This window comes from Bacillus rossius, chromosome 3 (assembly GCF_032445375.1).
Source record: "Bacillus rossius redtenbacheri isolate Brsri chromosome 3, Brsri_v3, whole genome shotgun sequence".
Taxonomy (NCBI): Eukaryota; Metazoa; Arthropoda; class Insecta; order Phasmatodea; family Bacillidae; genus Bacillus; species Bacillus rossius.
Window position 1 is genome coordinate 51,869,958 of NC_086332.1, and position 17,331 is coordinate 51,887,288.

General features: G+C 35.3%; 1 protein-coding gene across 3 annotated transcripts in view; it reads right to left on the reverse strand.

The window, feature by feature from the left end:
* Positions 1-857: 857 nt before the first annotated feature.
* Positions 858-17,331, reverse strand: part of LOC134530693 (ribosome biogenesis protein NOP53) — a 47,563-nt gene continuing 31,089 nt past the window's right edge. Inside the window, exons 8-9 of one of the 3 annotated variants that reach the window (XM_063365771.1) lie at positions 16,082-16,156; positions 858-3,179 (exon numbers count right to left, since the gene is read on the reverse strand). In XM_063365771.1, the coding sequence (XP_063221841.1) occupies positions 16,093-16,156 (64 nt within the window). In that variant the 3' untranslated portion in view covers positions 858-3,179; positions 16,082-16,092. Of the gene's footprint in view, positions 7,971-15,938; positions 16,157-17,331 lie in introns of those variants that run through there. The other 2 variants (XM_063365772.1, XM_063365770.1) reach the window with 2 other exon arrangements.

Genomic DNA, 17,331 nt, shown 5'->3' on the forward strand with positions numbered 1-17,331 from the left:
AGAATGATAAAATATAAATACAAGACCAGGTTATCATGACACTGAACTACTACGTACATAATCAGCTGACACACTGCCTTACTGGAAATTATTATGTCTTAAAAATGCTGTTCAAAGCTGGGTAGGGCAGGGAGTCCTGCAATGTTACAATGTGAACGTCATTCCGTTCCTTGTCTCAAATGAGGACAAGGTTGCAGAAGCATCAGGATCTCATTGTTTCAACCATTCACTTCTGCCCTTGCTGGCAGCATCCATGGGTAGATAACAGTGGTGGATACAATGGGGGATACCTCTGAAACTATATTTATATAGAATTTATACATGTTAATATATAATTTGTTTTTGAGTTATTTTTTTTATAAGATGGATAATATAATAATCGTAATGGTAAACATCCCACAAGTCATGTTGTAAATATTCAATATTCACAGAACTATGAATCTGAATATTGTTTATTTTGTCTTTGGACTTGAATGAACTCTGAGAAAATGTTAATTTATGTGCTTTGTTTTGCAAATTATTGAAATATATTTGCTCACTAGGAGCATAAAAAAAGTATATTTTCAAAAAAAGAAGAAAGACTTAATTGTTAAGATGGAGTTCTGAATAAAATGGTTTTCTGTTAGAAATTATTAATGAATTTTTATGTCCAGAGCTAGGTGATTTAAATTGAAATAAAATCACCAAATGGGTATTATATATGAAGAATAAGTGTTGAGATTGTGATATGATTTATATGCATATATTGAGAAATGAAATTTCATCAAGGTATGTGTGCTACAAATATAAGTAATTACAACTAGACATAATCCCAGTGGTAGAGAAATAAGAACTCATGACTCAAACTGAGTTACAAGTTAGCCGAACAAAAATTTATAAATTTTGATATTTTACAAAACATTTGACTTATATTTTGCACCCAAGTGTTAAGGGCAATGGTAGCTAATAATATTTAAATATTTCATTAAGTTATCTTCTGCAGTGAACATGTTTTATTTACGTCAAAGTTTATATATAAAATTGATAATGATATAGAAGTAAAAATAGTAAAATTGTCAAATTAATGTGAACTTCCAAGTATTAACATTTAATCTTACATATAAGATATAAATCTATTGCACTCGTTACACTTGTAATATATATAAAAATATTAATGTTAACTTATAGATTTTAGACCATAATGTGGAGCTGATTACTTCACAATGTGTGTAATTATATGCACTACTGTTCATGTGTGCATGTGCATAACCAATGTTCACCTGCCTATGCATGCAGTGTCTTCAAACAAAACCCAAATCCAGGCTACGCCACTGGTAGGCATTTCAGAACTCGCAAATAGAATTACAAATTGTGGCACCCACAATAAATGCAAAATAGTTACTTTTTCGCCAGTTATACATGATGTCCAAGTGAGAATGTCCATAAAAGAATGTCCCAGTTTCAATGACATATATTAAAGTTTAATTTAGACAATTTACAACATATACATCAAATTGAAGGTACCTAACAGTTTTTGCTACAAACGTTCAATATGTGCACCTTTAGTTACACATCACATATCCAACCTTAAAGTAAAATTCTTCCCACACCTGTTAAAGAGACCAGAGTAATGGAAGCAATAGCCTCTTGAATTTTGTGTCTCAACTATGGCAAATTCACAGATTACAAACCAATACAGAAGTAGAACACATTTTGGTTAAATTTTTTTTTTATTAATTTACTAAATTGCCCAAACTAACTCATTCTAAGAAAAGCATGCAATGCAGATGCACATGTATTTTAGTTCATAAACACAACATAACCATTATTTTTTCAAATCATATTTTTGCTTGTTTTCATTTGTTTGTTGATGACACGTTTATTGCTTAATGAAACATGAATTTACTAATGGAGGCTGGGAAATTTAATTATTTAATACATAATTATAAAAAATAATTTAATAACTACATAACTATGATATATATTGATTCATGAAATACAACTATGATATATATTAGTGATGGGTCGATTCCTGTTGTAACGAAAAATTGTTACAGATGAACTTTTTGCATTGGTTTTGTGAATCGATATATATTTAGTTTTCAGTGCCATGTTTGTTTGATATATTGAAGTATGTGCTATGGTATTGGAATTGTCATATTGTATGTACATTACTCTATGCTTAGAGAAGAGTTTTAAAATGAATGGAAGAATTGATATGCTCGAAAAGGAAATAATTAAAATGAAATACGAAGGCCGTGTTTTTCCTTTTGAAGTGATAATCGTATGAGATTATATTTTATGAGTGAAGAAATTAATTAAATACAATCGAGTCTGTTGACTAATACTGAGTACTCGTCGGAATTTCAGAAGTCCTAAAGTATGAATTTCGTTCTCTACCATTGACAACAGTTGGCCGGGATTTATAATTAAAACATTATAATATAAACTATATCGTGGTGTGCATTAATGTTGGAACCCAATTATAATATTGACAATAACTTTTGTTTTTTTAAATGATGTGCCCAACCTAACTTCCAGTCATTTAACAAACATTTGAGGTGACACAAATGGTTTATTTGTTCATAATTTTACATCCTTAATTATAATTTTCCATATACCATCACAGATTAAAGCTAACCATATTGTTCGAGCTTTATTTATTGTGTAGAATCTGTATTCCAGTATTGAGGATTAGCCTATAAGTACTTTTTTTTTTATTTTGTAATTATAACACAGAAAATTATACATGCACACCCACTCACAGAGAAAATTTTTTATCCACAATGAAGATCCTAATGTTAGTATAGAGAAAATGGAGCCCAGTACGTAGGGCACGAATGTACGACGAGTGCTTTGTTTAGTTATTTAGTATTTTTTTAGTTTGTTATTGAAAATATTGGGCATCTTACTACCTACTCCATACACCATGTCTAGAGGTAGTGCGTCAGTTTACAGTCTCCGTAACAGAACTGAGGCTACCTACAATGAGTCAAACGAAGTTGAGGTTATTAACTCAGGTAGTAACACACTAACATCTTCGTCCGAGAACATGGTTTCACCGGAAAGGGTAGTTAAAGTGGACAGTCCGGTTACATCGCTTACCAGAGAATGTGAATGTCTGGAGCGGCCGTTGGTCCCCGCTCAGATGCCTACAAGGTGTGACACCTCCAGAACCTCAGTGTTACCAGCTGCAGCTGCTGTAATTGAACAGATTCAGGAACCTTTTAATGTAGCTTTGGATAGGATATCAGCGGATGCAGTAGTAACAGCACCTATACAAACAGCTGTCTTGGGCCATGTGTCTATTCCATCACCAGAAGTCTTCGATCTGGATCGTTTAGGCCAGATGTTACTCAACTTGCAGGTCAACATAAGTAGTATACAGTCGGACATTAGCAGCGTGCGTACAGACCTACAGTCGGACATTAGCAGCGTGCGTACAGAACTACAGTCGGACATTAGCAGCGTGCGTACAGACCTAGTCGGACATTAGTAGCGTGCGTACAGACCTACAGTCGGACATTAGCAGCGTGCGTACAGAATTACAGTCGGGACTGTTTAACATAGAGACCTGTCTAAGAACCGATCTCAATATATTAGAGGGGCGATTGGAGTCAAAGTTCAGGGAACAACACAAGACCTTGGAACAACTGGCTGATCGAGTTTCACAAGGACAGTCCCAGGTCGAACAGCTGGAGTCACGCACGAAGGCGCTTCTCATCACTGCTACACAAGAACGCCAAGAGCTTAAGAGGCAGTGTTCTAATAACCACTCTGCCATAAGGGAAGAGACCTTACACCTATCCGAAAGATTAGATCACATAGAAGAGGCAACATCCATATTAAGCAATCGAGTCAATGCGATCGGTGGCGACGTTGTGCAAGTTGCGGAGAAGGCTGTTGAGGCTAAAACATTCTCCCTGAGTCAGCGTGTTGAACAACACCACCACCAAGTAGAAGCCCATGTACAATCATTGGAGCGACGAGTACATGAACTGGGATCAGCGCTTATTACCAACCATATTCCCAGAACAGAAATCGAAAATAGCAGTCCATTAAAGGAGAGTAGGAGTCAGGATACTGCGCCAGACATGCCAGTAGTTGACAGACAGATCCTGAACACGCCTGCCAACCTGACCAGCCTAGACCCGGCTACACTTATTCATCACCCTGCTCGCCAATGGTCGGAGTCTATGCCGACGTTTTCTGGCAAGTCATCCGAGAATCCTGTAAGATTCTTAAACAAATTTGAAGAGTATGTAAAAACCTTTGGCTTATCCGATACAGAGAAACTGAGATGTTTGAGCACGGCTCTAAAGAGTCATGCATTTTACTGGTGCGAAATACAGCTCAACACCACCCACTCGTATGAACATTTCAAGGAGAAGTTTCGACAACAGTATTGGAATCTCAGGATCAAAGGGAACTTATGCGCACAACTTCACACTGAACGGTACGATCTGAAGCGCGGAGCATCGCTGGAAGCACATATTTCCAGTATGTATGAAAGTACTAGATACCTGGACCTGGCTATGACAGATGAAGAGTTCATTGCTACCGTGTCAACACAGCTTCCTTTAAAGTACCAAATGCAACTGAGTGGCAGAAGCTATAAAGATGTTACCGACTTCCGGGAACAGCTGTTGTTACTGGACAAGTTGGAAAGGCTACACAAGCCACAATTCAACAAAGAAGAGTCTGAAACGAAAGTGAAATACCCAAAGCCTCAGCCGGTACATAACTATTGGCAGTCGCGTGACAGTAAGCAGCGAGAAAACAGACAAGCGGTCGTCAACCTGCTAGGATGGGAGAGTGAAGAGAATCAACGATGCAATCAGCAAGGCCACAGAAGAAAAGGTGGCTACCACAGCCAATGTTCCAGTTGTCCACCCAGACATTCAGGTCCATACAGGAGCAAGACCTGGTGGTCAAGTAACCAAAAGTACCACAGTGACAATGAAGACAGTCAAATGTACCGAGATGAACCTCGACGAGGTAACAGAAGTCGGCGTTCCCTATCACCGGAGGAACGGCCACCCAAGAAATCTACGTCAGGACGACGCAAGTCTCATTCGGACGAAGAGTACGAGGATGCGAAGAGATATCGCAAGTCTTTCGACAGTCGATACACCAACAAGACCGAAGAGGACCGACTGTCATCACATCAAGTCAACACTGTTTCAGGAAACAGAAGCATCGTTCAGGGCAGTAAGCAAGCATCATCGTCTTTTCAGAAAGCATTCTCACCACCAGTAACTACGCAGCAGTTAGGGTACTTCGCACGCAACGAGCCATTGAATCCTGCGGCGGAGTCATTTCAGGTGGCCCTAGCCAACTCCACGAATGGAGGAGTCTGAATTAATTCCAACACTGTCGAGCCTACAGGACAGGGCCGACAAAATACGAAGAGCGAGTTAAACTAAAAAGGGTTGAGGTTAATCCACCCCAGACCGAGACCCGACTCACGGACAGAGGGGTAAAACATATTTTCGTCGTTCATGACGTATTTTCCAAATACACTAGACTGTATTCTATTGTCAACACAACAGCTAAAACATTGTTTGAAAAATTAAAATTATTTTCTGAAGAAATTGGTAAGCCAACGGTCGTTCTGTCTGACCGAGCTACACAATTCATTAGCGAAATTTGGCAACAGGGTGTGCGCAAATTTTATGCCGTTCCAACCACTATTTCTGTACGGCATCCTCAGAGCAATCCTGTTGAACGTCAAATGAGAACCCTCGGGACATTGCTACGTACATATTGCCACCAGTCCCAACAGTCGTGGCGTGATAAGCTTCCCTATGTGGAATGTATTTTGAATCATACTGTGCACGGATCAACTGGACGAACGCCCTATGAAACCCTCTGTCTAAATCGGTCTTTGACGATCAACCCTGCATATTTACCCAAATATGACATACCACCAACAGAAGACAATCTACCCAGTGGAGAAGAAGTTCGTAAACTAGTACATGCTAAGCTGGTATCAGAAGCTGCAGTCAGACGTCGGCAAAAACCAGCATCCAAGCATCGGAGCTTCTGCATAGGAGATCTAGTATTGCGGAAAACTGCACCCATAAGCAAGAGTTGGGAGTTCGTAACTAAGAAGCTATTCCTACTCTACACAGGTCCCTATGTCATCACGGAAGTCGTGAACTCGAATTGCTACACATTAAAGGATTTGAAGAATAATCAAGTCATAGGCAGATACAACCTAACACAACTGCGAGAGTACAAAACGCCCATCACTCAAGTATAATGTCGACATGGAGTCCAGAAGCTTTCTAACGAAAGGCTAAAATAGTCAAGCAGTCAGCTTATAAAATGAAATTTTATTTAATTCTTAGTCTGGGGTTTAGAGACGTATTGTTTACACATTGTGTGTAGTGAGGTGATAATCCAGTTTGCAGTATACTGAGGAGTCGCACTAATGTGAGCTTGGCATCGTGTATGTCGACTGAAGTTTATATCAGTCGATCGTCCTGCGAAGAGGTGAAGAGATATGCCACCCTCGCCGGGATATAGATACTGCAGTGTCTATGGACATATAGCCGAAGAGCTATTGCTGCAGATGGGCAGTCAAACAGTGTTTGACGTATTATGTCAAGGTCATACGGTGAAACTATTCGGAAGCAACCTGATAGAAACCTACTGTTTTAAGGAATTTTTAGTAATTGGCATTAATTGATTACACGAAAACCAGCTGATTTGCTTAGTTTTAGTCATAGTTAACAATGGTATTCGGCATACTCCATGTGTTGACTTAAAAGTTGTGACTTGAACTAAAATGCCTATGGTTGGTGTTACTGTATGTAGTAGTATGTACATGACAGCATTGAGAGTTTATAGTTATTCAAACAAATACAAAGCACATGCATATACTAGTAGTCACTTATATTATATATGATGAATCCCATGTATGTTTAGAACACATTACTACTTTAAAATAATACAATTTTTCTCAATTTGATTTAAACATATACACCTTCTATTATATCCAGGAGATAACCGAACGTGAGTATGGGATACTCCAAAAGTATCCAAATTAGGAAAGTACACCCACCATTGTGTACAATTCCCTAACCAAGATTAATTAATGATAGTTAATATGACACATATTGTACATAAGGAAATGACTAATCATGACTAAAACAAAATTGTAAATCCTAAAAAATTTATCTATTATGTTATCGAGATATTATAAAGTTTAACACGTGTTTTAATGTTCAAACAGTTATTGTTAGCGAAGGTTAGCATTACAATTATTATTTAAGTTAGTATTGAATATTGTCGTAATTTATGAAAATTTAAATGTAATTTGAAACTAGCTAAGTTTTGGGTTATTTAAGTAGTTCAATTAAACCTGCTGTGTCAGCAACAGCAAAAACAGAAGTGAGAGTAGGTGATTAACTTACATTTGCAAGCATGTAAGTGGCACATAATTAAGCTTAGTGAATTGAGATTATGCTGGGACACCTATACTTCGAGTGCGAAAGCTAAATGTGTAACAATGATAATGTACCTAACGGGAAAAACTGGACTTGAAGCATCCACGTCGTGTATGATGTGAAAGTATCACGTCACCACATCAGCAATTACAGCAAGTCGTAGTCACGACCCCTGCCACTGCCGCGGACCACAAAACGCTGTCCGAGTGCTGGAGCGGCACAATGGAAGCGGGATGTCTTCCGTCTCGCAGCCAGTATGCCTTTCTTCCTGGATGCTGTTCGAGAACCTCATAATGGAGTCATGTTGTAGTAACAGGAGTGCCGGGGTGAGATGCATTAACTTTCTCCCAATCGCTCAAAAGCTATTATATCAAAGTCTGCATCAGCCGCCACCAACAAGGATTCTCCTCTGGTGATCCGCTGTCTGCTGAATCGTTGGGGAAAATCGTCATCCGGACGATGTCAAACTGCTCCCTTAAAACCATCCTATTGTTCTCATTAAATCAGTGGTCAAGTCTTGCGAGATTTGTTATATACCTATAAAGTCAAAAACTTTGATTAAAAACCTATGTTGTGCAAGTTGCGATGTTTGTAACTGTTGTGTAAAAGAAAAACTCAGACACGTGATACAATATAACAGCAACTTTTTTATATACACAACAGGGAGCGGCAATCTGTAACGAAACATTGTTACAGATGAACTTTTTGCATTGGTTTTGTGAATCGATATATATTTAGTTTTCAGTGCCATGTTTGTTTGATATATTGAAGTATGTGCTATGGTATTGGAATTGTCATATTATATGTACATTACTCTATGCTTAGAGAAGAGTTTTAAAATGAATGGAAGAATTGATATGCTCGAAAAGGAAATAATTAAAATGAAATACGAAGGCCGTGTTTTTCCTTTTGAAGTGATAATCGTATGAGATTATATTTTATGAGTGAAGAAATTAATTAAATACAATCGAGTCTGTTGACTAATACTGAGTACTCGTCGGAATTTCAGAAGTCCTAAGGTATGAATTTCGTTCTCTACCATTGACAACAGTTGGCCGGGATTTATAATTGAGCCGGTTAAAGCCAAAGTGGTGTAAGTCACTTTTTCTGTTATTCTGAGTTATTTGTAGGAATGCACCCTACAACCTAAAAATGGTTTGTGGAAAGATGGTGTAAGTCATAGCTTTGTAAAATAACTCACAGATGGCAGCACACATATTACATGACAATGGATTAGTATTATTGTTTTCAGCCAAAGTGGTGTATGTCTGACTTACACCACTATGCTTTACAACAATATGTTTAGACATTTATTTTTTGTTAGTTGTGTTACAGACATGAAGTTATATGTTGAATGAGTGTAAGGTTTGTGTTTCGTAAACGATAATATGTGTGATTCAGACAAAGACGGGCTAAGTGAATCGGGATCAGAATATATACCATCTGAATCGGAGTCTTCAGAATCAGGTAAGTTTTAAAAATAATATTATTTTGTGTGTGTTTTTTAACACTAATAACATAATATGTTATTTCACATTTTAGAGTAAATAGTTACTTTGTGAATTAAGTGTGGATTATTAGCAGTACTGTAAATGGAATCAATTAATGTTGCTACGACCCAAGCATTTACTATAGATATTTACTATAGAATGTTGCTATTTAATTTTGTTATGAAATGTTTTTTATTATTATTACAATAATTTTATAATGATTTTAATTTAATGTAATGTAAAATATTTTTGCTATTAATATTTTTAAAATATTCAAATATATTTAACTACATATGTACGTACCTAATATTTTTAGTACCTATGAATAACGTAATGAAACATGTGTTTAAGAGAACAAACAATTTAAAACTCAACATTTGCATTTTGAATGATAATATTATGTTTCTAGAAGTATTAAGTTCCGGGTTAACGGTAAAATACGTAAAATATAACCCATTTTAACATTCGACTTCATGGCACAAAGGTATAGGGTCCGCTTGAGATTGCAATGGTTGCAGGTTCAATATCAACCACAATCTATATGTGCTTATTTTTTATTGTTATGTTTCTTAAGTGTAATATTACTTAAAATTTGAGAAATCTTTAATTTATGTGACAATGACACTAATTTCAAGATTCAGAATTTTAAATTGAAGTAAGGCATATTGAACTTTGTTGAGAGGGATAAGTTAATGTGTATTTTATAAAGTGTATTTTTTTATAGATGTACGTAAGGAAACAACACCACTCGTAGAGGCTCTTGGTGATGCGATGGACATTACAGACGATGAAAGTGAAAAAGGAAGGACACCGCGAACACGAAAGAGGAAATGTTATCTAAGCAAGAAAGAGTATCGGAAAAAGAAAAGAAACTCTGGTAAGGCTTACAGAACTTTAAAAGGTAAAAAAGTAAGTGAGAAAATTTTCAGTAATGTAAATTGCCACTGCAGAATGAAGTGTTTTGACAAGGTGGATGAAGAAGATCGTAAGAAAACATTTGAAAACTTCTGGTATATTGGTGTATTTAGTTGCCAAAATGCTTTTCTGTGTGGGTTAATCAAACAAGAAAAGCCAAAGGTAAGACGTCCTAGAGATAATTCAAGACAGGCAAAGATAGCGATTAACTAGTATTATATTCCAATTGGTGGAAACAGTGTCAAGGTTTGTAAAAAGTATTTTCTTGACACCTTTCAAATATCTGATGGCAGAATGACCAGAGCTATTAAAAAAGTGCAGACTGGAGAACAACCTGGAGCAGACAAACGGGGAAGTGGTACTCCTGCTTATAAAATTCCTGAAGATAAAATAAATAAAATACGAGAACACATATAAAGTTTTCCAATGTATCAATCCAATTACACTAGAGCCCATAACCCAAACAGAAAATATTTGTCTTCAAATTTGAATATTCGCTTGATGTACAACCTGTATCAAGAAGATTGCAAAAACAAAGCAATTATACCAGTAAAAGAAGCCATTTACCGTAGAACCTTCAATAGCGATTTCAATTTGCATTTCCATGTACCCAAAAAAGATACATGTGTAAAATGTGACCAGTACAAAATGCTCAAAACTGCTCCTGCTGTAGATAAAAACGAGAAAAGGAAGTTAGAAGTAGAACATGAACTTCATTTGCGGAAGGCAGAGGCAGCACGGCAATCTATGAAGCGTGAAAAAGAAAAAAGTGACAGTGATTCTCTTTACTATGTTTACTTTTGACTTGGAGAAAGCCCTTCCTTTTCCAACATTGACATGTTCAGTTGCCTATTACAAAAGGAATACGTATGTTTACAATCTTGGCTGTCACGAGCTATCTAGTGGTTTGGGTTTCATGTATGTATGGGATGAAACAACAGCTTCATGAGGTGCACAGGAAATTGGCTCCTGTGTTAAAAACACATTGATGCAAGGGCTGCAAAAAGTACCCATGTGGTTATGTACAGTGATGCATGCACCGGTCAGAACCGAAATATAAAAGTTGCATTAATGTGCATGAAAGCCGTCCAGAGTGACAATAATTATGTCAATATCATCGACCATAAATTTATGGTGAGTGGCCATTCATTCTTGCCAAACAATTCAGATTTTGGTTCTGTAGAGGTTTATGCTAAGACGCGTACAATGTTTAGTCGAGAAGACTGGTACACAGCAATTGCAAAAGCAAGAAGAAATAAACCCTTACATGTTACAGTCATGACCAGTGAAGATTTTATGTCAACAAAAAATCTTGAGCAAGCTGTTACAAACAGGAAAATCAATGAAAGGAAGCAGCCTCTGTCTTGGCTGAAAATGCAATGGATTCGTTCCACACGACACGAGCCATTTACTCTGTTTTACAAAGAAACCCTAAATGAAGATTACCCTTTTGAATCCATAAACCTAAAACCAGCAAAAGTTGGAAGGCCTATTTCAATTGGACACATTCAATTGGATAAGTTGTACAAAGGTCCTCGACCTGTGACCGCAGAGAAGAAGAAAGACATGGTGGATCTTCTTCCATACATTCCACCAATTTATCACGACTACTTCAAGAACTTGAAAACATGTGGTATTTCCCAAGATAGTGGTCCAATGGAAATCATTGAGGAATTATAGTATGGAAAACTAAGAGTGTAAACATCATAGTGGGATATTTTAATATTTTTATCATCGCTATGTTCTTGAATATAGTCATAGTTAATATTGATTTAAAAATAGTTTAAACAGTTAGAAGGTTTTTATGTCTTTTTGTAATAATATTCATGTCTTTGGAATTCTCTTAGGTGTATTATAAAATCTTAAGACTAATGGTGCAAGACAATCTGGTAAACAAAGATTGTAAGACAAAGTTAGTTTTACGTTAGTGTAATAATAGTGGCTATAGAACTTAGGTAATGCATATGATTATTATATTTATAAAAATTATAATTCCTACTAAATAACTTCTTATTAAATCATCAATAATACACTAATTATTATGGTGTTTTAGTAATAGATAAGTCATGCACATTGATAACCTTTAAAAGTATTCCTGTAATCATTAAAAACCAAAGTGGTGTAAGTCACTTCCATGCATTATTTAACAGATATTAAAATCGTCATTGTAGTTAAAAATGGCTGAAAAGTTACATCCATATATTATAGACATAAATATATAATATTTAAGTGGTACATTAGGTCATAGAATTTACAATAACCAATCTTATAAAACCTTATGTATCTCAAAACAGGTAAAATGTGACTTACACCACTTTGGCTTTAACCGGCTCAATTAAAACATTATAATGTAAACTATATCGTAGTGTACATTAATGTTGGAACCCAATTATAATATTGACAATAACTTTTGTTTTTTTAAATGATGTGCCCAACCTAACTTCCAGTCATTTAACAAACATTTGAGCTGACACAAATGGTTTATTTGTTCATAATTTTACATCCTTAATTATAATTTTCCATATACCATCACAGATTCAAGCTAACCATATTGTTCTAGCTTTATTTATTGTGTAGAATCTGTATTCCAGTATTGAGGATTAGCCTATAAGTATTTTTTTTTTATTTTGTAATTATAACACAGAATATTATACATGCACACCCACTCACAGAGAAAATTTTTATCCACAATGAAGATCCTAATGTTAGTATAGACTGTTTTTTCCCGGTTCTCGGTTCGGTACCGGTTCTTAAAAATCGGTTCTAGGTTCTCTGTTCTGACTTAAACAATAAAATAAATATTATTCACACATTATTTATGAGGTGTTAAGTAATAAACTATTTATTGTTTTGGCTGCAAAAAAAGCACTGTTTCAAGCTACAGTAAACACACCAACCTATTAAAAATGTTATATGTATTAATAATAAAATTAATTTGAAATAATATAGAGAACACTTAATAAAACTAAAATTTACTATATCAATCTAGTAATTACCTCAAGAAATCTACATACACCCTCCTTTAAAACATAGGAATAAAAAGAAAATGTTACAATAATGGAAATAAATACAATGATGGTGAACTTTGAAAGAATTAAAATATTAAATTGTCCAAACTTATTGCCTACATTGAATTCAGTTTGTATGCACAGTCAACAGTAAATTACTGCCACACTTCTGATGCCATTTATTACACAATTTGCTCTATTTGACCAGAATAATTATACTTTACAAGTGCCAACAAGCATTTCATTTGACCAGCCAATAGTCAAATACATCTACAAAACCATTCACCACCTTTTTTTTAAAAAAAAAAACTTCCCCCTTCAAATCAATCCCGTTTACCTAAAAGAGAATGTTACTAGCCATTACGCTAGATGGCTGCAGATGCAGTGAACTTACAGTCCAAAGCACTGCACAAAAAGCATAAAATTTTAGAATGCCGAAAATTATTACGGAAAATTTTTTAATCAATCATTAATTCTATTAAACAAATATTCTGTGGAATTTTGCACTTTTAATTGTTATTTATACACCAGACATCCTTACTTACGTGTCAACGACTCAATTAACTACCTATTTTTAAAAACAAAATGAAACAAACATGGCGTCTTTCTGTTCTCACATCTCTGCTGAGGCACGTTATAGAGTTGCACACATCTATGAACTACATACATCTATGGCACCTTCAACTGTTATGTTTTGATTGTATAACGTACTTTGTTTACAGATGTGACGGGAACATTAAATATTTTCACGTGTAATTTATTTTATAGTTAGAGATGAATATTATTCCACAAAAGTCCAAAAAAATAATTCATATGTGAATTGAACGTGAGTTGAGCCATTTCATGCTGCAGTTAAGTTGTAGTGAAGGACTATTTTCGTAAAGGGTTTTGTTATACTGCCGGTACCGGTACCGGCACCGACATTTTAGCTGCGGTTCTCGGTGCCGGTAAAAATGCTGAGAACCGTAGGAACCGAGAACCGAGAACCGGTACCGACCCATCCCTAATATATATTGATTCATGAAATACAAAGAAAAAAAAATATTTAAAATATGCACAATTGCGAGACTTTGTATATGTTAACAATTCAGGATGGAAATTCCAATATCAACTTAACACATGTAGCGGCAAAAATTTACAGAACCAAACATTTATACGTAATGCATTTCGTGTGGTCACTTTGCACAGGAAACAGTAAAAATAATTCACATTCACAGTCATCTGGCTTTAAAGCATGTAGCAAATGTAATTGGTTCGTAAAACTGTCCACACGGTCGTCTTTGGCAAGTTAAGTTCAAGACTTGCTTTTTGAACAGATTTCTTAGGACTAAGCAGGTAAGATGCTCTGACACTATCAACATATGTACAGACCATTTTAGTCATCTGGTGCTTTTCCCTTTACAAACACATCTGGTCATTTCGAATTGCCTATACAATTGGCAGATGTTCTTCCCACATAGTGAATCACAATTAAACTGTAAATAAACGCACGTTGAACTGAAATTATAGATTCACTCTTAGCAAATTACAGAACACAAAATGTTTTACGCTCAGGAGTCGACATTTTGCTTAGATGGCGCTGCAAATGAGAAAACATCAAACCAGTAGGTACTCACGCATACGCTTATCTAAAACTGAGTTACAGTTGATACCTTTAAAAATTATAACTGGGACATTCTTTTATTGTAATAGTGTTTTAATATTTTCAATCATTTAAACTAAATTTTTCATGCCCCCCTCCCCCCAAATGTTACTTCAAGATAGTCTTTTTTCATAGAATCGAAGAATGGAAGTAGACTGAATTGAATAGCCATTTGTATGTTTCTATGGTATACAAAATTTAGCATTACATATTTCTAAATCCAAACATTAATATACATAGTTTTCATTTAATAAACTACAGCGAAACCCCTTATTTACGTTACCGTTATTTACGTTTTCCCGTTATTTGCACTATATTCTTCAGGTCCCGTTTGGTTCCCATATAGTCCAATACAATACTTTCCCGCGAATTACGTCTGAAAAATCGAATCAATCCCGCTATTTACGTCACGTAACAACCATAAACAACCAGAAAATACCGTGGAGCTAGTAGGCAATGAACATTTTAAATAGCAAAATATACATATTTTATAACATGAAAAGTTGCTTTTATTTCTAAACATGTAATAATTTAAGCCTAGGCGTGTAAAAGTACGAGTAATTATAGCAGGAGACAATCTAAAATGCACGAGGGGAAAACGTAAACTCATGAATGTACAAACATGGCTGCTTGTAAGTTCTGATACTGTATTTATGTCACAACTTAGCCGAAATACTGGTACGAGACATAAACTTCACAAGATAAAATGAGCGGTGTCTTGGTAACTGTTTTATACGTCTTTTATAATTTGGGAAGTATTGTACAGTTGACGCCATATTTTTTAAACTAACCATTTATTTCTTGGGTTCGTAAATAATTAATTATTGGTATCAAGACATCATGATAAACGTAAACTTGAACATGTCACGGCAGCGAGAAAACTGGTGCGTATACCAATAAACTGGTATTAGAACTGGACAAAATTGGTACACGGGAGGTGGAGCTTATATTTTTTTCCGCTAAGCTCGCATCTATTGGTTGGCGGCTGATGGCGTCATGAGTCTGGGCGGAGCATAGAGTGCGCATGCACCGCCGCGTCGTTACAGCAGCTGACCGAGTACAATGACCTTTCTCCGCGTTTGGCGCGCTATTGACGGTAAATATTCATCAATTTGCGGCCTTTTCTTAAAAAATTTTTTACTGTGAGCAATGTGTATGTAGCCCGTATTTGTTATAAACCCTGCCGGTTGCAACTGTATTTATAATTTGGAGAGGCAAATAATCTCCTTGAACAGCCAAAAAAGCAAGCAGAAGAAAATTTCAAATTTATTTTTTAGGAAGTAATCAGAAAAACATTTTGGCTTTCATTCTTTTTTTATTTTTGTCAAATGTGGTAAATTAATAATTGATTAAATACTAAAGTAAAATTTGTTGTTAGTGTGTTTGTACCTGCATTGTAGTATGTGCTATTAAACAAAAGGAAAAAAATTCTAAATAAGGTAAACTGTACTCCTTTTTATACTTTTCCCTTTATTTACACTTTCCCGCTTTTTACACTTTTTTACTTTGTCCCCATGAAAAGTGCAAATAAGGGGTTTTGCTGTATAATTTTTCCTTAATTTATTTAATGAACTGTTTAATGTACATCATTACCATCAAGTCTTCTATATTTCCCAGTCCATTTTGTGGCTATTCGTCTTGAACCATTTCACTTTACTCTTGTGCTTCCTGAAAAAACAATTAAAAAATACCCAAACTTATTAGTTAGCAGAATATATCAATATATAATAATAATTCACTAAAGTAAAACTGATTATTATATTCTTTGTTGAAGCATGTAAATACCTTTATTAGAAAAGACATAAAATAATTCATGTTTCCAATTTGCAAGCTCTAAAAAAAAAGTCAACTACATCATCATAGATCTTTAATTCAATTGTATGCTGTGAAACTCATTACTAAATCACGATTTTATCTCAAACACCAAAAGCTTACTACAACCTTTAACAAGTAATTAAGAAGCCCTACCAGGGCACACACAGTATGCAGCAGCACACACAGTATGCAGCAGAGCTTCAGAAGAAACCACATAATTTGAAAACTGCTCGAGATATCTCAGTGCTGTCTGTTTATGAAAATCACTTAAGAAGGCGCTGAGAGCGGATGGTTAATTCTGTTCCATATTTCATTTTAAAAATGTATTTTTAGGAGAGTGAAAAGGGCTAAAACACATGTTTTCTGAATATTTTTTATACATGAAATGCCTGGTAATGATTCTTGAAAACACCCAAGGACCTTGCATTACATCTTTATCCAATAATATATCTGCTATCTAAAGTTATGGTTATTGCTCAAATTTCATATTTGTACAATGCAAGATGAGAAGATTGCGCCTTGCACTTAGAGGAGATACCGCAGAAGAAACACCAGCAGGCGTAGCACTTATCACGTCTCATTAACTCAGATATACCCCTTAATTGTAGTCATTTTATCTCCCTGTTCACAAACAGTACATATTTATGTAATATTAAAGCATTTACACTTAATTTCAAGATATTTAATAAATATTAAACACACAAAACAACTAACATTTGAAACAACTAATATTTGTAACAGGAAAAACAGGACAATTAACACTACATTTTTCCCAATATACTATAAATATCACAGAGTCATTAATTTTTTTATAAGAGCTAACATTTTTAAATTTGGTTTTAAAACATTACTCTGATTTTCTGAGGACAAATAGCATTGTACATAGATGAAGCTACCAATAATTCTGAAAAATTTATGGATAACATTTTCTTTAAGCTGGAAATGCCAGAGAAGTTATAGTTATATTCGTACTAGGGGAAAAGGCCACGATGCATGCCAGGTACCTGAGTGGGCCTTCCAGAGAATCT